Source organism: Oryx dammah, unplaced genomic scaffold (genome assembly GCF_014754425.2).
Source record: "Oryx dammah isolate SB20612 unplaced genomic scaffold, SCBI_Odam_1.1 HiC_scaffold_28, whole genome shotgun sequence".
NCBI classification, from domain to species: Eukaryota; Metazoa; Chordata; class Mammalia; order Artiodactyla; family Bovidae; genus Oryx; species Oryx dammah.
In genome coordinates this window covers 65017537-65039940 of record NW_024070212.1, presented here as the reverse complement: position 1 = coordinate 65039940, position 22404 = coordinate 65017537, and the positions used below count along the sequence as shown (strand labels likewise).

General features: G+C 34.9%; 1 protein-coding gene across 7 annotated transcripts in view; it reads right to left on the bottom strand.

Moving 5' to 3' along the window:
* Positions 1-22404, bottom strand: part of ZZZ3 (zinc finger ZZ-type containing 3) — a 117512-nt gene that overhangs the window by 42233 nt on the left and 52875 nt on the right. For all 7 annotated transcript variants that reach the window (XM_040232537.1, XM_040232538.1, XM_040232532.1 and 4 more), the window contains one exon: positions 18667-20222. In XM_040232537.1, the coding sequence (XP_040088471.1) occupies positions 18667-20171 (1505 nt within the window). In that variant the 5' untranslated portion in view covers positions 20172-20222. The remainder of the gene's footprint in view (positions 1-18666; positions 20223-22404) is intronic.

Here is a 22404-nt window from a genome sequence, read left to right as displayed (position 1 = left end):
TGTACATTCTGCTAGATTTAAAATGGATAACCAAGAGAACCTACCATATAGCATAGGGAACTCTGCTCAATATTATGTGGCAGCCTGGACAGGAGATGAGTTTGGGAGAGAATGGATACATGCATATATATGGCGGAGTCCCTTTGCTGTCTACCTAAAACTATCACAACATTGTTAATCAGCTACACTCCAATATAAAATAGAAGGTTAAAAAAAAAGTCTACATTGGAGAGGGTGTGGAGAAAAGGGAACCTTCCCTTTGGAAGTTGGTGGAAATGTAAATTGGTGCAGGCACTATGGAAAACAACATGGAGGCTCCTCAGAAAACTAAAAGTGCATGATAATATGATCTAGCAATCTCACTCCTGGGCATATTCAGACAAAACTAAAGATTCAGAAGACATATGCACCCCTTATGTTCACAGCAATAATCACAAGAGCCAAGATGTGAAAACCTAAGTGTCCATCAACAGATGAATGGATAAAGATGTGGTGTATCACTCAGCCATAAAAAAATCTGAAATAATACTATTTGCAGCAACATAGATGCAACTAGAGATTATCATACTAAGTGAAGTAATTCAGAAAGATAAAGACAAATACCATATGATTATCACTTATATGTGGCATCTAAACTATGACACAAATGAACCTATCTATGAAACAGAAAGTCAGGAACACAGCAAACAGACTGGTGGCTGCCAAGTGGGGAGAGGCAGAAAGGGTAGGAGTGGGAGTTTGAATTACCAGATGCAAACTGGTATATACAGCATGGATAAATAACAAGGTCTTACTGTATAGCCCAAGGAATTATATTTAATATCCTGTGACAAACCATAACGAAAAAAACTATGGAAAAGAATGCATGTGTGTGTGTGTATAATTCAGTCACCACTTTGCTGTACAGCAGTAACTGACACAACACTGTACTAGGCTGGTGCAAAAGTAACTGTGGCTTTTGAACTGCTGAAATACGCCATTTGGTGTTAGAATACATTATAAATAAATATGGTTATGTTATACGTCATTTTAATGTGCATTTCTCGCTTTATTTTTTTGGTAATGACATTACTTGGTGTTTATTTTTTATTTTAGACTAGGGAAATTATGTTAGACAAAAAGCAAATTCGAATGATTTTCTTATTTGAGCTCAAAATGGGTCGTAAAGCAGCAGAAGACAACTCATAACATCAACAACACACTGGCCCAGAAACTGCTAATGAACACACAGTGCAGTGGCGGTTCAAGAAGTTCTGCAAAGGAGACAAGAGCTTTGAAGATGAGTTTAGTGACCAACCTTCGGAAATTGACAACAACCAACTGAGAGCTATTATATAAGCTGATCCTCTTACAACTACATGAGAAGTTGCCAAAGAACTTAACCTCAACCTTTCTATGGTTATTCAGCATTTGAAGCAAATTGGAAAGGTGAAAAAACTCAGTAACTGAGTGCCTCATGAGTTAACCACAAATCAAAAAAACTGTCCTTTTGATTTCTCAATAGGATTGGGATGTGTGACAAAAAGTGGATTTTAAATGACAACCAGCAATACCAGCTCAGAGACTGGACCAAGAAGCAGCTCCAAAGCACTTTCCAAAGTCAAATTTGCATCCAAAAAAAAGGTCACGGTCACTGTTTGGTGGTCTGCTGCTGGTCTGATCCACTACAGCTTTCTGAGTCTCAGCAAAACCATTATATCTGAGAAGTATGCTCAGCAAATTGATGAGACCGAAAACTGCAATACCTGTAGCCAGTATTGGTCGACACAGAGGGCCCAATTCTCCACCACAACGCCCGACCACACGTCACACAACCAACACTCAGGAAGTTGAACGAACTGGGCTACGAAGTTTTGCCTTATCTGCCATATTCACCTGACCTTTTGCCAATGACTACCACTTCTTCAAGCATCTCGACAACTTTGGCAGGGAAAACACTTTCACAACCAGCAGGAGGCAGAAAAATACATTCCAAGAGTTCTTCGAATCCCGAGGCATGGATTTTTATGCTACAGGAATACACAAACTGATTTCTCATTGGCAAAAATGTGGTAACTGCAATGTTTTGATTAATAAAGATGTGTTTGAGCCTAGTTATGATTTAAAATTCACAGTCCAAAACCATAATTACGCTTGAACCAATCTAATATTTCAACTATACCTATACTTCAATAAAATATAAATTAAAAAAAAAAACACACTAGAAGTTACCTAGAAGTTCTACAATAGGGAAGGAAGGTGGAATAGGTGAAGCACAGGAGATTTTTAGGGCCATAAAACTATTCTGTATGACACTGTACTGGTGAATACATGATAACATGCATTTGTTAAAAGCCATAGAACTTTACAATACAAATAATGAACCTTAAAAAAAGGGGGGGGGGATGAGCCTTAACATACGGAAATTTTTTTAAAAAATTTAGGTCAAGAATGCAAAATATGACAAAAGGATCTAACTATATTACAAATGTTTGAAAAACCTCACCAAAGGAAGTAGAAGACTAAGGTCCTGGCCAATGTAATTTTGGAAATGAGTGGTATCTGTAAAACAAAAAGGACTTACAGGTAAGAACTATAGTTTAGTTGATTATTTCCCATGGAGACATGGGTTAACAATTCTGATACTACAATGCAACTGAAAAACTAAGTGAATGGTAAATGGAGAGTCAGGTTTGTCACTGCTGGGCATTGACAAAAAAGGAAGAGCAAGTGGCTAACATGATCCATGTGGTAATACACAAGCAGCAAATATCAGATATTTGGGGTTCAGTTCCAGACCACTGCAATAAAGTAAATATCATAAGAGAGTCAGACCGATTTTTTTGGTTTCCCAGTGTTTTGTAAAAGTTATATGTAGTCTATGAAGTATGCAATAGCATTGCACCTGAAAACAAAACAAAACAGCAATATCTGACAAGCACAATAAAATGAAGGATGCCTGTTTTGAATTAAAGGCAGAGTCAAAATATGAATTCATGTTTAGTTTGGTATAAAGATGATTACATACAGATTTATAGATACATATATACATAGGTTAGTATACGCAATTATTTGTCATGCTCTATCTGCTCTGACAACTAAATAATAGCAATAGCAACTCTAGTATCAGTGAGCACTCACAGCACCCAAATACTGGTTTCAAATACCATTTGCCAATAAAGGGAACCGAGGTTCCTTACAGAGAAGGCTGATTCTAGGACTGGGGCAGGAAGTATACAAGTTGAGTATGGAATGTTTTGAAGTGCCATAAAGTAAGAAAGTGCTCAAAAATCAAACAAATACAAACAACAAAAACATATCACCTTCATGGGACATAGGAGCTGACAGAAAGGTTTCCAATGGCCAAAGTTAAAACAAGTGAAGCAATAAAATGACGTATTACAAAATTATACTTCATGGCATAAAAATAAATATTTATGAGTCCATACTGGTACAAGTAAATGACTGATTAAAAAAGTGAAAGAAAAGAGAAAAAAAATCTCCCATACAGAAGAATTTAAAATAATTTACATAGATAAGCTGCCCTTTTTTAAGCATGGGCTGTGCAGATTTCTTTCCAAACAATGTAATATGGAGTAGGGATAAGAGTAAGTTTACAGTAAGAAACCTGATAAACACCACCTCAGCCAATTGATCAAGGTCAACATCAACAGTAATAAATCACATTAATACTATATTCCTTGATATGACATGATAAAAATGGCATTTTACTTGTTGGTCTCCCTCCTCCAAACCCACAACCCCAGTCTAATCATGAGAAAAAATATCAGACAAATTACAGTACAGAGGCACTTATTATAGGTTAATACCTAACCAGCCTTCTTCGAAATTGCCCAGGTCATCAACAAGACAAGTCTGAGAAACTGCTACAACCAAGAGAGACATGAATACTTAAAAAAAAGTGGTATACTAATCAGATTCCCATGTGGCTCAGTGGTAAAGAATCCACCTGCCAACTCAGGAGATACAGGAGATGCAGGTTTAATCTCTGTGTCAGGGAAGATCCTCTGGAGGAGGAAATGGCAGCCCACTCCAGTATTGTTGCTGGGAAAATCCCACAGACAGAGGAGCCTGGCGGGCTACAGCCTGCAGGGTCACAAATAGTCAGACACAACTGAGCATGTACTCAATAAAAAGCTACCAAATTACAAATTATAACAAATACACTACTGTAATATATTAACAGAGGAAATAGTGCAGGACATAGGAATTCTCTGCACTTCTTAATTTTTCTGTAAATCTAAAACTGTGCTAAAAAATAAAAGTCCACTTAAAAAACTTTGGAGAATTTTATAATTTCATTAGGGTGATAAAATTTTACTAGCAAACCCTCAGCACCATTATGCAGACCAAAAACAATAATGACAGTAATAACTTTAAACTTTTATAAGAAATTAAGAGTAGAAAATGCTTGCCCCCAGAGTCAGGAAACACAGAGCAAGTCACAACTCTGTCACTCATTTTTGTAATCTTGAATATGATTCACCTTTTCTCATCTAGGTTGTTACATTTATAAATTGAGAGGGACAAAACAGACTCTTGAAATCATTATCATCATATCAACTGTAAATTGTCAGAATAAATCTCTTTATCCAGTAGGTCATAATATCAATAACAAAGAAAGAATTTTGATATCCCTCAAGAGAAAACTAAAAGCCAGGTTTAATCAAATGGATGACTAGCATATTATGCTAATGACTCTCATCATGTTGAATCTTAGATCTACTCTAGTCATTTATTAAATAACTTACTGAATACTGTATCTTTAACTTAAAGTAGCAAAGAAGTAAAAACAACAAGGATGACCGGATGTAAAAATCAGATGTGAGTACAGTGTTGCCAGCAAAGAGTAATAAAATGAGGAGAAAAAAAACAAAACAGGAGAGTCCAGGGTGTGCCTAGCTGGCTTACGTTAGTTCCAAATTCCTCACAATATTTGTATTTATCTACTTTAATTTCAATATCAATAACTAGGGACTTCAGGGACTTCCTTGGCAGTCCAGTGGTTAAGACTGTGCACTTCCACTGCAAGGGGTGTGGATTCAATCCCTTGTCAGAGAGCTAAGACCCCACATGCTGTGGGGGTGTGGCCAAAAGTGAAAAAACAAAAACAAAAAAAATACTATAAATCACAGCTTCAGAATCTAACCATGGCCAAGGGAATAGATGTTATACTCCACTTGTAATACTACAGAAGCAAGCAAATGTAAAATATTCTTCAGAGAAGGTTTAATGAATGGGGCAGCAGGAATAACTGTACAGCATGGCGCCAATACTAGAGGCATCCACAGCCATCAGTCTCCACAACGGTGTAGCCCCAGTTGCTCCCTCTTCTCTCTGCTTTCACAGCTGATGATCAGCAGATCAAATAATTCAAGGAAGCCTTCTTTCTATCTAACAAAAAAAAAAAAAATGGCAGTATCACCATCACAGTAAATGAACTTAGGATAGTCAGAAAGGTTGTTCAAAATTAAACAGATGCAAAACTATAGAATATAATGAAGAAAGAGGATGGTCTTTAAACAGTATGACTTCCCAGAAGTTTTCACTATGATTAGAAAAATGAGACAGCAACGGCGGGGGATTCCATAAAATATTATGAATCTTTAAAAAAAGATGCTGATGATTAAATAACTGCAGAGAAACTACATCATGCACAACAAACCTGGTCCCACCTTCAAAGAAACTTACAATCTAGGAAAGAAGATGGTGTTAAATGAAGCATACACAAAATGTCTATAGTTTTTCTGAAATTCTTCAGAGCCAAGTTCATTAATCACATTAGGTTCAGGTTAGTGAGGAAAATGGAAGAATGTCAGTTTTATTACTTATAATTTCATTTCTGACACAAAGAATATTTATTTCTCCATGTGGTATTTCTGTACCAAACTTGATTAAGAAACCAAGTAAAAATTAAATATCCTTCAAAAATAATTCCCACTGAGGATACTCTGTAAGCTCTTATAAAAGTTGAACTCCAAAAATATTTTCCACATGATGACTGAGTCCAGTAAAGTGAGGCGCTGATACATATATAAAGTGAAAGATGTTCCATTTGTTTTTATTTTTTTCCATAAACTCAGCAAATCACTACTAGTAATACCTTATAGTCACGTTACCTAATATAACCACTGCATGATTCCTGTACGTCAAATGCCTCTTCAAATTAACTAATATTTTTAATTACATATTAAAAAGGAAATAAATGCAACATGAAGCCTTCTCAAAGGTTTTTAATGTCTACATCCATTATACATTCCTGAGTTATATTTACCTTACTAACAATTTTCTCTTAAAGAATTCTCATTAATTGGCCAGGCATGCTTCTTATCCCTGCCTTTGAAGAAATCATTATTCCTCTCCCCATATCCCTGGTTTTTCTCTCTATACCCAGCTTACTATCATTAATATTGGCATCAGTTTCCCAGGACGAAGAAAATTTACAAGTCTCCAATTCTTAAGACAGACCTCCCTGGTGGCTCAGACAGTAAAGCGTCTGCCTACAATGCGGGAAACCCGGGTTTGATCCCTGGATTGGGAAGATCCTCTGGAGAAGTAAATGGCAACTCATTCCAATTCCTAAGACACTTTTTGATGTTCTTAAGAATAACAGTCTAATTGTAATAGATCACCACAATTTGGCTAAAAGTAACCCAATTTGTTTTCACTGTAAAGTGAATGTCAGCTGAGGCCAACAGTTTCTCTAAACATCTATTAGGATTCTATAACCCTGATTTCAAAAGAGAATCTAATGTTCTTTTAAAAATCCTCCAATCAATCTAGAGGGGTGGGATGGGGCAGGAGACGGGAGGGAGGTTCAAAAGGGAGGGGATATATGTATACCTATGGCTGATTCATGTTGAGGTTTGACAGAAAACAACAAAATTCTATAAACAATTATTCTTCAATAAAAAAATTTTTAATCCCTCATTAAGTAAAAAAATTAACAACTAATAATTGACTTTTCCTTGTTAAAAACAATGATTTTCATATTTTTTGTACCAACCACCTCTCCTGGTAAAAATAAAATAAAAAGTGGGCACATGCTTCCAATATATGCAGAATTACTTATAAATTATATGTTTTACAATACTTATTATATAAACACAAAGAACCCTAGGGGGAAAAAACATATAAATAGCATTTTCTTCCTATCTCCCAAGAGATTATCTCAAGCATCCTCTGGTATGCATATACCTCATCCACACTTTATTTTTTAGTATTCTTTTTTACTGTGTTAAAATTCACATAATGAAGATTCACATTTTAACCATTTTAAATCATACAATCAAGCAGCATTTAGTAATTCACAATGTTGTGCAATAATCAGCTGCTAGCAACCATTAATCTGCTTTTTATCTCTATGAATTTACTTATTCTAGATACTTCACATAAATAAAATCATACAATATGTGATCTGTTGTGTCTGGCTTCTTTCACTTAGAATAATGTTTCCAAAATTCATCCATGTTGTAACACATAGAAGTACTTCATTCCTTTTTACAGATGAGCAATATTTCATTGTATTGATAAAACTAATTTTTTAATCCATTCATCACATTATGGACATCTGAGTTGTATCTACCTTCTTCTTACAGTGAACAGTGTTGTCATGAACATCTGTGTAAGTTTTTTATTTGAAAACCTGTTCTTAAGAATTATCTTCAGTATGTATCTAAAAATAGAACTGCTGGATCATATGGTAATTTTCTGTTTAATATATCATGAACTGCCACACAGATTGCTACAGCAGTGCATTATTTTATTCTACAGGCCCACTAGCAATGTAGGAAAATTCCCATCACCCATTTTATAGGTACCTAACTAATCAAGAATGCAATCTGACCCCAAACACCAAATCGTCTATAATGAGCATGTTTTGACCGCCTAGATAACACATCAACCTCTTTTCTAAAACATATCCTTGCACAAAGAAAATGCCAACACAGACTGCTTCCAGCTCCACCGCACAGGCCCCCACAGTAATTCCACCCCTGACCAGTGAGAATTTTGCCAGACAGAAACGTGACTCAGCAGTCTATCTACTGAAGAGTCAATAACCAGTTTCTCTTTAGCGAATGTTAAGAAGCGGCTACGCAGAAGAAAGATCATATAGTGTGGGGACCAGGACAAACAGTGGGAAGTCACTGCCATTTGCAAAATAAAATTATGGGAGAAAGAAGAGAAAATTGTATGCCAAAAAAAAATCATTTATAAAGAGAAAAACCCACAGTCTGTACTGCACAAAGAGAAGCAGAGGTAACAGAGTACAATATTGAATATTGACAGTTATAATCCCATGAGGCATAGTTAGACTTTATGTTCTCACCCTGGATATTCATGACTGTCTACTATTTATTCAAAATAAACTTTTTTATTTGACATACTTTGAATGGATTTCTGATTCTTGAAGCCAACAAGGTTTTACTAAAATAAGCTCTGACTACCTTGACTTTATTTTCCTCCAGTTTTAGATAACTTAGAGGTTTCTTTCTAATTACGGATTTTAATACTTTGTATTCAAATTATTAAACTCAAAGTATTCAATACTTTGATTCAATTTGTATCAAACTGAATACCTTTTGAAGAACTGTACAAAGGCTTTCATAGGACATTTTAAAAAGAATGCATCATTCTTTTTAAAACATAATTTTATAGCCTTCCAAATAATGTTTTTTTCCCCCCTCTAAAGACTCCAGGTTTCTTGTGGTAGTAAACTTGAAGATATTTCAGCTTGCTCTCAGTAACTGTTTTCCTAAATCCAAAGAATTCTTGAGTTTTCCCTCTTAAATAGGAAGCTGAATGCAGTTGTATTGTGGTCAATATTATAAAAGTTACTTGATCACCTAGGAAATTACCCATTCTAAGAAATAATTCATTATAACCATCTAAAAAGTTTGAATTCTATTCTGGAATTGCAAATACATTGAAGTTTCAAATAACTGAGACAAGCTAGAATTTCAAATTCTTAATGGGCAACACACCTCAAATATAAGCAAACTGCCTATCTGTTAAGATATCTGATCATTTCACAATAACTTCAAAGGCACAGGACATGTCTTGTCATATTTATTTCTAGTATCTACTCAAAATTATTAGTTTGCACAGAGAAAGTTGGATAATACCCTCTGATAACTATCTTCAAATAATAAGACAGAAACACATAGACCAGGACACACATTTTCTTTCAAGTCATTCAATTCAACAGACAACCCCAACCAAATTCTCATCATTTCATATGCTTTTTAAAGCCTACTGGCAAAACTCTAGATTGTAAAAATACATCTGAAGCCATGTAAAACATTCTGATCATACCAAACTTGTAAGTCTGTTTTATAATACAATAATGTAGAAACATTATTTTAACCAAGCACTTTGGTCAACCATTCCTGATCATGAGACACACCCTTTAACTCCCACACCCTGCCATTTGCCCAGTTCCTAAGTTTAGTGAACTATGTGAATGACTGTATAGGTTACTCATTTTTTCTTTTGAAAATTTAAAGTTTAGATTTAAGTAAAAACAGGGAAATCATCACTAGCGTTAACTTCATAAATTCAGAATCTTCAAACTAATGGTATAAAAAAATTTGTATGAAAAGCATGCCAAATTTTTCTCTGACATTTTCAAACTGGATAGCCTTGAAATTTCAATGATACCTCAACCAACGATAAAACCACGGATCCCGCAAAGAGCATGAGGTTTACTGTATGGTACATGTTTACAGGAAATAATTTCCTATGAGAGAGTTCACAAGGAGTAATTAATCAGTCATGGGAAGATAGGAAAGATTTCACAGAGAATATGATATCTAAAACTGAGACAACCTTCTCCCTTTGCAGCCAGAGGAAAGAAGGTAACCAAGAAAATGGGAGTAATAGTGAAATAGAGCAGCCATTAGGCAAAGAAGACAGTGACATTCATTTAAGAAAGTGACCATTAATAACAAAGAAATAAAGCTGACTCAACACTGGTGGGAGAGAAAAGTATGGTGAAGAATAACTGAAGAAAAATGTGAGTACATTTTCCATACTAAATGAAAGACCCTACCAATTAAGTAAAAAGATGGTGTTGAACATCGAGTACATGTGGAGGAAGCAATGGTTAATTCAACTTCAGACATGTTCCACTGAGTTATTGTGAAAAATGCAAATGGTATCTTATAATGGTCCAAAGTTCAAGAATAATCTGACTGGAGATACAAATTTGGAAATCGATCAATATATAGATGGTAATATCACAGCAATGAGAATGCTCAGAGACAGCATGCAAAATAAGAAGAAAGTAAACAACTAAACCTGAGCAGGGCCAAAAGTAAGGGGAAGGGCAGAAAAAGAGAATTCAAAATCATACACACACACATATATATGACAGACATGTGAAACAATAACTATAATTACAGAAATCAAATCACATCAATTTTATAGATAAGAAAACTGACCACTATAGAAGTTAAAGACATTTACCCAGTTCCATACTACCAGTTTAAAATGGTAATGGAAGGGGATTGGAGCACTCCTCAGCTTCTCCAAATAATTTACAAATAAAAAAAGCTTTAAATACTGAGATTTTAAAATTAAATGACTTAACATTTTAAAAACACAAACATTGGGAATTCCCTGGCAGTCACACGGTTAAGACTCCATGTTTCCAGATCTCACATGCTATGAAGTACAGTCAAAAATAATATAAAATAAAAATACAAATATCAGCTGTCTGGTAGCTTTAAAAAAAAAAAAACCTAGTTATGACAGAAAATATTATATTTGCTGACTTTAACCTGACTCTTCACATTCGTTTATGTCTTGAAGTTTATTAAGAAGATACTTTAGGTTCTGATTTCAATCTTTTTTCACTCACACTTCCTACCCTGATTGCCAATAAGCTACTAGGATGACACCTTCCCCCTAACTAAAGTTTAAACATAGCAAAGTAATTTATGCTCTTATACATTCTGAGAATTATTATTTAAAATATGATCAAAACACTCTTAAAAATTAAGAGGAAGGATAACATGAGACAAATGAAAAGTAGCAAAGAAAAAAAGAGCTGAGTCAAAGTTTTTCAACTTAATACAAATGATAAAAATTCAGTACCATGAAAAACAGATTTCTGCAAAATATTCTACATTTAATTTTATTTCAGAAAAAAATATATACAAGAAACTGGATTAAACTGATGGTCATAAAAAGGGCACCCTGGTTTTCTGAACGTATTAGTCACTCAGTCGTGTCCAACTCTTTGAGACCCCATGGACTGTAGCCCTCCAGGCTCCTCTGTCCATGGGATTTCCCAGGCAAGAATACTGGAGTGAGGTGCCATTGCCTTCTCCAGGGGATCTTCCCAAGCCAGGGATCGACCCTAGTCTTCCAAATTGCAGGTAGATTCTTTAATGTCTGAGCCACCAGGGAAGCCCTGGTTTTCTGAAAATATAATACAAAAAGTTTGGTCCAGCAAAAGAAGTTCAAAATGGCTAAGAAAAATAGTTAACTAAAATCCAGATACATTACATCATTCCTTAATTCTTTACAGTCACCATTCTAAACCCAGTACACAATGTCTCGCGTGCTCTTGGATGTCACTTTCTCTTCCACCCAATCTTCTGAGCTGTATCGGAACCAGAAACCACTTTTCCACTTCTGCTTCAACCATAACAACACCTCATCAACACAACTAAAAAACATTGTCAAGTTTCTTTTACCTTCATTATTCAAACTGTTATTATTCCAATTTCTCTCACACAAGCGTCTTAGAAAACGTTACTTAAACTAATTAATCATATAGCTAAAACCTAGCCCTCACTGTCAAAGGAGCATCAACAAAAAATAATTTTCAGGGACTTGTCCAGTGGTTAAGAATCTGCCTTGCAATGCAGGAGACATGGGTTTGATCCCTGGTCAGAGAACTAAGATCCCACATGCCACAGGGCAACTAAGCCCACGTGTCAGAAGATCCTGTATGCCACAAGACCCAATGTTACCAAATAAATTAAATAAATAAATAAATTTTTAATTTCTAAATGGTCAAACTGTATGCTTAGGGTGAGTGTCATAAAGATACCTAATGCATGTGCTGTGCTCTGCTTAGTCACTTGGTCAGGTCTGACTCTTTGCAACCCCATGGACTATAGCCCTCCAGGCTCCTCTGTCCATGGAATTGTCCTGGCAAGAATACTAGAGTGGGTTGCCATTTCCTTCTCCGGGGGATCTTCCCAACCCAGAGATTGAACCCAGGTCTTCTGCACTGCAGGCGGATTCTTTACCATCTGAGACACTAGGGAAGGACCGAATGCGTATTAAAATTAAATCAGAGACTTTCAGGGCAGAGTAGCTAACACTGAATACCCTTCTGCTATACATAACTAGAAAACTGGAGAAAACATAGAAATAATTAGACAATGGGCAATAGGCAGTGCAGAATCATGACCTGTGAGAGAGGGCAAACAAATGAGCTAATTTAAAGCCCTAGGATCACACTCACTTTCTACATGGAGGCATCATGGAAAAAGATGGGATCTTGATGAGCAAAAAGATAAGAAAACACAGTTTGGGTAAGCTAAGGCAGCTGGCATTTGTGGGACAGAGCACCAAAGAAGCAGCAAAACAGAAAAAGATGGGACACAGAAACCTAGAGTCTTTGGGTGAACATAAAGCTGCTCATATAAAATATGATATTCCATAGGACCAAGCAAAGAGTAACTACCAACGTTTTCACAAGGCTAGAGTCAATTAGGGTTTTAACTAACCAGAGTAAAGACCTTTTTAAAATAAGACACCAGGAAGGCCATGCCATAGAAGTGAGGCTAAACTTGATCTTGAGCATAGGCTACCCTGAACTTCCCCCTAACAGAGCTAAAAGCATATAAGTCTATTAAGATCAGTCTTATCAACAAGAAAATTAACTGCCTGTCAGATCAAATTTCAATACTTTTTAAAGAAAGAGAACAAAATCCAGACCCTCAAAAACAATACAATATTACTAGACACATGAAAATAAATATTACTAGACACATGAAAATAAAATCATGACACACTACAGAGAATTCTGTCTACTGAGAGAACCCTGAACAAATTATTCAATCTCCTCTAACCACCTGACAAATTTCCTCTCATTAAAATCAGAAATTAAAGAGACAAGTAGAAGCAGCTTTCCATCATAATGAAAAGGAAATGTGGTAGAAAAGATTCCACTAAAGAAAGAGGGAGGTACTGATGTTTGACAGAAAACAACAAAATTCTGTAAAGCAATTATCCTTCAATTAAAAAATAAATTAATTTTTTTAAAAAAAGAAAGAAGGAGCAGTGGGGAGGAGAAATAGAAAGGTCACAGAGCAGATCTTCCCACTTAATACTGTATGTTAGAATACCTGATGACAAATCACAGATACAGTATACATGGTATAGGCTACTAATATGTAAAAACACAACATTTTCAGTCTACTATAAAAATTACAAAAATAAAGCTCTTGCAACTAAAAGCTAAGATTCAATTAGTCTCAAATAAATGATAATTACTTTAGATGGGTTTCATTACTATTGATTACTGTCATATACAAAGAAACAACTATTATTTATTCCAATTTTAGATACCTTGTAACCTACATAGGACACAGCCTCCAAATCAGAGGAAGCAAACAAGAAAATACACAATTAAAAAAAAAATTCATTAATGCTTATTTACTCATTCAAAAAGAAACTGCTTAGTCTCTCTTTTAACAATCATAAGACAGTTCTGATAAGTTTGGTTATTCTTATTTCCAAATTTAAAGAAAGCTAAAAACAGCCAAAATGAATGGAAGGCTGAGCTACCAGAGGAAAGTACCACCACAGCACAAGTGATTAATGAAACTCAACAAAAATTTAAAAAAGAAGAAAAGCATAAGAAGCCAGAGAAATTAGAAAAGAACAATGAAAAGAAGCCATGTTATAAAAACATTAAAAAACAGAGAAGCCCAAATCATTTAACCTAAGTGAAAACAGACCTATTCCGGCAGTGATGCCAGAAAAAGTATTACCACATAACCTCCGTCAGCAAAGATGACCCTAAATCAAATATAACAGATTAAATAATATTTGAGTACAAATATACTTGAATTATAGATAGATACCATTTTAGATACCATTGACATTAGTTGCAATAAAAGATGTTGGTATTCAAAGGAAAAGACAAAGAATTCACTGAGTATTAGGCAAGTCAATGACTTACTCCACTTACAACCAAAATAATTTATACTTAGGGCAGTTATCTCCCTTCTCCCATCAATCTTTGTGTCAAACTACTGGCCCATTTTGGCTCTTACAGTCATGGCCTTTTCCCACGAGTTTTCCCTAGCAACTTTTGACTTACACCTAATTGCATTCTAAACCACCCGCCACAAGGTATTTTTTGCAAATTATCCAAATCCTCTATGTGAAGTCAAATTGCAGCTGTTGTTTTATTTCCTCAGTAGCTGGTTGCTATCCTTCACAGACACACATGTTCTTCAAAACAATGAACATGAAAGCATTTCATTCAATAAACAGGTTACTTACCTATAACGCTGATTTTCTGACAAGTAAAACCAAATAATTATGAAGCTTAAATTTAGGCTAACAAATTCTGAAAACTGAGTATCCAAGATCTGTTCCATGAGCATTCTCAACCTAGAAACCCCCAAAGTCCATGGGATAAATCCTTATTAGATGAGGAAACCAAATGTAGTTCAGACTATCAATTAAAAGACTGAAGTTCTAACCTCATTTCTCCCTAGAATTCATCATACTTTAAGTAAATAACCTAAAATCTTTAACTATGAGTTAGGAAATAGAGACTATATACTGTCACCTATGCTGTCTACTTCCAAGTTGTGGCTGTCAAATGAGAAACTATATGGAATTACTTTATAAAATATGAAACACATATGAAATGTAAAATTATTTTATGCAGGGCAGGATAACAACTCTAGTGCTTTCTAAGCAAAATCCATCCCTATTCTTGGGAGTTTTCTGGCCCTTCAAGAGAAATTACTTTGACAAACAATAAAAGTAATGTCAAAGAAAGTAGTGAATCTAGAAGAATTCATGAGGATTTTCCTATGTAGCTTCTGAAGCTGATGAAACATCAATTGATTCTTCATAAGCACTGTGCAACAGAAGGACATATCATAATTATTTAGTACATTAATGTTTTTTGAGAATCAAGATTGAAACTGTAATTCTTGCAATATTAATATAATTTAAAAATAAGATTCTTACCTGAAGACTACATGAACAATACTTAGAAGAGCAAAAACTGTTTTACTCTTATACTTTAATTATCTAGAAATTTAAAAATCAGTATAAACATTAGCAATATTATCAGTAAGCTAAACCTTTTCTAAGACCTCGAAAATCTAGAAACACTAAATCTGATTCTTTACCTTCTGTTCATAAAAGCATACATGAAGCTAACCAAGGCCCTTCAAATACAATTTTACTTAAGTATTCTTATATTGATACAATGAGAATTGAGAGGCAACTGACCAAATCACATTATCATTTGAAAATTTATTTTCCAGTGAACTGGAAGGAAAGCTCTGAATATTGAAGCCCAGGACCATTTGAAACTATCACAACATTGTTAATCACTGAACTCCAATATAAAATAAAAAGCTTGAAAAATAAAATAAAGGCTAGGACCTAAAATCTTATATATCTACTCTCCATAGAACCAGAATTTCAAAATTTAGAGGTCAGTTTCAGTGCTTCTGATTCAAAATCAGCAAAAGATCAATTCCCCAAAAGGGTAATCCACAGGTAAGCACATGATCTCAGTCTGGTTATTTAGCCCAAAAAGGGGATCATTAGGTATTATCTGCCACTTTAACAGACTCTATCAACCTTGAAGATGAGAGTGTCTTGAGATAAAGTACATTTCTTTTTGATCTTCTACTCCATAATCTTTAAGGCATATTCTAGTAAAATAATCCACAGCTGGAATCTTGCCAGAGAAGAAAATACTCTTTAGTCCTTCGCTCACAGCAGAGTTCTCCATTTGAAAAAATAAATATATAAAAGCACCTATGGGCTTATGTGCTGGAGAAGAGGGATGCCATCTAGAGAGGAAACAGGGAAAGCACCCAAAACATCTGCATTTATGGCCTAATTGCCATGAAGAGGGTCTAAATCTAGGACTTAGACATACAATACCTTTTCAAACACTTACAAGTGACTAATGACCCTATATGTGATATCCTTGCAAACACGATAAATTATAGGATGAATGCTAGAGGGTTGTTAATCAATGAATGTTAAATAAGAGTTATGGTCTCCTGGCTCCAGATAAAGAACCACATCAGTGTCTTCTATTCATAATATATTTTCTAAACTGGCTATCATGGAGTACTCACTCCCTACCAGTGGAGTCTGCATGTGCAGGAGGACAGTAATCCATCTATTCCAAGTGCCTTTTTTTTTTCTTTCCCCAAAGTACCTTTTAACAACATTTTCCAACCGCCAGAAATTTACTTGAGAACCGAAAGCATTAGACAGGTATCGTGATGCTATTTTTAACAATGACAATTTGGAGAAAAAGTCAAAACCAAAATATTTAATCTAACCAACACTTGATTCTGGATAAAAAGCATAGGAACAGGGATTTTAATGAAAGAGATTACATATGATATGATCAAGCATCACCTCCCAATTTTCCTTAGATTATCTTTAACCAAGATGCTAATCTAGATACTCCCTCTCCATCTCATTTCTCCTGATTTGCTTCCTTTGGGGGAAAAAAGTTAAAACCAAAGTGTCAAGAGGTGCTATTTTCAAAAGATCTGGGAAAAGGCAAAAAAGCTAGAAGTAATGATTTCTTTTGCCCAAAACCATCCAACAAGGCACTAATTTAACTTGAGAACACTGTCCTAATAAAGCAACTATCCTCCAAATTCCAAAGGACTCTATTCCTAAGCAACCCATGAAACCGTATTGCTCTCATTTTCACAGGTTTAAGAATATGCACCTCACTCTTCAAATATTATGGCCACTATCTTTAGATAATTGTTTTTATAAGAACATCATTCTTCAGAATCACTAGAAGAGCATGTACTAAAAAAGTAACAATGTTTCAGTGGGAAAATACTTTCCACTTAATAACCAGCTAAACCTTAATAAGAGAGTAACTATTTTTAGCAAAGAAACAATAAAAAGCAAAAAACAGAATTAATAGGTATCATTTTGTAAATATGCATACTTTCTGAGTTCTTGGTATTTCAACAAGACATATACTCTGTTTCCTAGTGCCTGCAGAAAAACAACTGTACTTTTGAAAACTGATACATGTGTACTAATGGTAAGAACTCAACTCATCTCAAATTGAAAAAAACTTCACTTAATGAATTGTTTTTTCACCTCACAATGGACTTCAAACATTTCAAATATACGAAAATGCTAATAGTTCCACAAAATAAGTAAAATGCTCAGACAAAATGATCTATTAAACACAATATTAAAATGCTATTTATAAAGAAAACAGAAGGAAGTTCTCAGAAATGAGATCTATGCTAAAAGACTACCATGTTATCAAATACAAATCTAAACTATTTATAAGGCATGGTAAAAGATTATTATATTCTACAAGCAGGATTTGATACTTTCACCCAATATATAGCTGACTCTGACAACTGTCAGAACAAAAATATTAAAAAGGTTCCTTTAAATAAGTACTTTACACAGTCTAGATAATCTGGTTGTGACAATAATTCAAAAGCCTATTCTACAGAAGTAAAACTGATTAACTCATATATAAGTCTGTCTTTTACTGCTGCTGATCATATTTATGATAAACACTTTTGTTAACAGTTCCTTTCCTGATTTAGACAAAGTGAGCTCCAATTCTTTTGTGTTACTGCCCAGAATACAGTATAGAAAATCTAAGCAAAACCGTGATAAATCTGGACATTGAATTCTTCATTTTAAAAAGCACCTTTATGACAAAGTTGAGAACAAACAGTATTTTAAGATAGTCTCCCTATAATTTAGAATTAGGAAAACCCTTTCTCAAATGCTTTATGTAAACTATAGAGTAGACTGACTCTTGCTAATAAGACAATTACAACACACAACTAGCTGTCACAGTACTAATAGTAATACTTCTGTACATCACAAAAGTCAATGATGATGCATAAAGCACATTTTTTAAATCAAAAGTTTTAACTGGAAATTATAAGTAACTAAGATAAATGTAGATCTGCAGCCTGCCAGATTTCCCTTATTTGGATGATGTCTATGTACTTAATTATTCTACATACTATGGAAGGCATATACAATTCATAATGCTCTATAACTATAAATCAAAGTGTACTGGGATAACTAAAGAGGTTTCCATTTTATAAATTAACTCAAATGATAAAAAACTTATTAAAAAGTGAAACACTATCAACCATGTTTCCACATGTCTAACTGAGATGTGTGAAATCTCAAAACTAGAAAATTACATCGCCATTGAGAAGACTACTAATAAAACTGGATTTTACTTTTTTTTTTGAAGATTTTTTAAGAGTTGAGAATATCATTGTGTGAAACCCAAAATTTCAGTTAAAAGCATTAATTTTAGCTATAATAAAAATGCTACAGACATTTATGAATAGATACTAAAAATTTAGGGAAAATAAACAAAGCAGAATTCATGGTTACCATATTTACACATACTCTTTGTTGTGTTTCAGTGCCACATGATCTGATTCAAAGTAATAAACATCAGGATCATCATCTTCCTCTTCTGTAATGTGCGGATTGGCACTCTCTTTGGCAGATGGCAAATGTCCAATATTGAGTCTTGCCTCTGAGGATGGCTTACTTAGTCCTTCACTCCCATAATTTTCAGAGTCACAACATATGCCTTTTTCACTGTGAGAAACTTCACCAGGATTTGTGAGAGACTCACTTATATTATCACTAACAGTTGCATTTGTTTCACTGGGATTGAGATTATTCTCCTCAAACTGTCCATTTTCTCTGCAAGGAGAATTGTTTTTAGTGGGACTACCTCTGGTAGGGGCTGCCCTCCGTGGTGAAGTTCTCAGAGTATACCGATGTTCTTGAGGTTCTGATAAAGACATCATTTGAGTCGAAACACAGTCTAGAACAGAAGATGGTTCTGGTTCTCCGGAGACTGGCATACTCTCAAGACTTGTGTCCAGGGCATTATTGGTGCTCTCATTACACTGCTCCTTTGAGGCACTGCTATCTCCCACCACATCTACTTCCTCCTCAGAATCCCTTAAAGATGAATGAATTTCAGAAAAGGGGCCTGTAGCTGGCTCAGTAGTCAGCTGATTAACATGTTCCACCGGCAGGCAGGCAGTTACTACTTTGTGGTCCTCCAACTTGACCTGCACTTCTGAATCTGTGCAAGGCACGTTATGGTTTATATAACCGTCTTCCTTCCTACTAGCAAGGAACAGTGAAGCGTGGGTATCCGAATCCCCATTTTCAGCTACTGATTTCTCCTGCAACACACAGGGACCAGGGCTGTTTTGTTTAGTGTTCCCCTCAGGCTGACAGTCATCACAGTTTATAACAGCTGAATCACTGTCATCAACACCATTGACAGCCAAATAGCCTGTGATTTCTTCAACTACTGTAGAGTCAAGTGGCCCTTCCTCACTTATATTCACCTTTTTAATTTCCCTTTTCTCACAATCATCCAATATAAGACATCGACAAGCTCGTTTAGTCCCTTGAAAATCTGCATCATTGTCCACTACTGTACTCCTCTGTTCTACTGACTCCTTGTCTGATTTTATAGGTGAATCTTCTTCTGAACTGTTTGGTGCTTCAGATCTAAGGCAACGCTTAATTCTTTTTAAAACTGGTGAAACAGGTTCTGTTTGCCTTCTCTCACAATTTTCTACAGCCTGCCTTTCTATGTTATCTTTTTCTGAAGAAGGAAGTCCTCTTTTCCTAGGGCTTACCCATGACTCGCGAGCATTCTGCTGTTTTATATCAGTAGTTCTTCCATTATTATTTCCTTTCTGAATTTGCACAGGCTCTGGTCTCTTCTTTGGTGATCTTGATCGTACTTGAGAATGAGAAGAGATTTCTTCAGGATGAGCAATGCTACGATTCCTTAAAGTTCTACCACAAAAAGATTCATCCAAGCCGTTTAACCCCACTGTTGATCTTGTAACACGAGTAGATCGGGAAGCAGCCATACTATGGCAAGTCCCTACAATACGGTCATCATGATCCACTCATTGGGAAACCTTCAAAAACGTAAACAAAATAATGAGAAAAAGGTAATAGTTAATATCCTAAAACAAAAGTATAAAACTATAACTTTTTAATCCAGGTATAGTCAATATTAATAAATAATGTGATTTATTTTATTAACATTTCCAAAAGTGTGAATAATAGCTAACAATTATAAGGCACTTATATGTTTTAGGGATCTCTATACTTTAAATACGTTAACTTACTTAAGTCTAACAGCAATTAGAATAAGTACTTATTGGGACTTCCCTGGTGATCCAGGGACTAAGACTCTGCACTCCCAAAGCAGGGGGCCCAGGTTCGATCCCTGGTCAGGGAACTAGATCCCACATGCAACTAAGACCTGGTGGAGCCAAAGAAAGAAAGAAAAAGTACTTATTATCACTCCTACTTCATGTATGAAGAGACTGAAGCATATACAGTTTAAGTAATATGTCCAAAATCACGCAGCTAGTAAGCTCTTCACCATTCTCACTGTGTATCTGTTTCTCAGATATTCAGGGGCAAAAGGCCCAGAAAGATCTCTCTCAAAGACAGGATTTCACCTTGGTTATTAAAATAATAACCTCAAATTTATATAACAGCTATCGCATAAACTAACCCAATCACTTCTCATGTTTTCTTAAAACATTTCTGGGAGGTAAAAAGACAGGCTCTGCTCTTTCTAATTCACTCTTACTAAAATGAGTTTCGGGTCAAATCTTTTGATAACAAACTACATGGTATCTAAAAAATTTGGATTGCAGTAGAATTTTCTGTAACTAACCAGATGGATAGAAATCATAACCTTAGGTTGTACTGAATACTTGCTAAGAGCAATACAAGTCAAGACACCCTAGTTTCTAGAAGCAGAACTACAAATTAGCAAGAGAAAGGAAGTATTCTAAAGAGGATAGAAGAAAAAGGGAAAGAAGCACACCTGCCAAACATGCACTACATTTAAGAATCAAGAAGACACATATAACCCCATTTTTTCCTTCTCTGAACTCCTGAGTATATGTGTATGTCACAGTATTAATGCATGTTGAGGATATGAGCAGGTTCATGTGGATGTTCTGCTGTTTCTATTGATATAATACAAATGAGCAGAAAATAGAATACTGTCCTGTTTTATCCATCTTGATAAACTGAGTGATTTAGTGATTATTTTCCAAGGTTCTCCCAATAAGCAGAATAAAGGAGCTATTAAGAATCCAAGTCTCCATTTTTCTGCACCTGTTTAGCCTTCAAAACATACTTTGTCACTTCACTGCCTAACTTCGAATGGAGTGCAGGATGGACAGAGAAAGGACATAGCTGCCCAGGACCCTCTTCCCTCCTCCCTTTTGCTGGCCTTCCCACAGGCTCACTCTCCTTTAACTCTCCAAATGCCATTCTACCCCCTCTGCCCACAAATCAAATACAATCTCTCCTTTGCCTCAACTTAGTAGTATAACAGTTAGAAAGGTTATTAGGAACTACAGAAGATATAGCAACATGCTACCACATACAAAAAAAAAAAAACTGTCTTCTTGTTCCTGCCTGCTGATAAAGTGAAAAAGTATCCTATAAAATATGTAAGTTGGTTGAATTTAGTTTTGTTTCAGAGTATGGTATACTTCTAAATTTTTAAGTAACATTTTTTTTTTAATCTTGTAAGACTAGATTACAAGATTACAAGATGACTCAAAAAATTCAACCTAAGATTAAAGCATGAAAATTTGTTCCAGAGAATTCCAAAGCAATCATGTGAACAATAAACATGGAACATCAATCAGAACTTTATGTTTTTTAAAGCAAATTTTTACTGTTTTGGGACTCATTTAGTCAGACCTCATGTATAATTCTCTTTAGTTAAAATCTTATTAAGATTTTAACTAAATTTGATTATATTCATGATTTATGGTTCAAAAATAATATTGGCAATAGTAATATTTTATAAACACACACACAAAAAAACTGTTCATCTTTATTTTTTAAAATATGGATGCCAATCAAGGGCATATAAAACTTCAAATGATTCTGTAACAGGCATTCCTAGCCCTTTTCTTTCCACACCAATCCAAATTGAAAGCAAAATTTCTGCCTTATCATTATCAATGAAACAATTCCATTATTAATAGTAAAGAAAACTACAACAAATATATATATATCATTATAAAAGACCAACTATGATGATAATGAGGGCCTATTTTA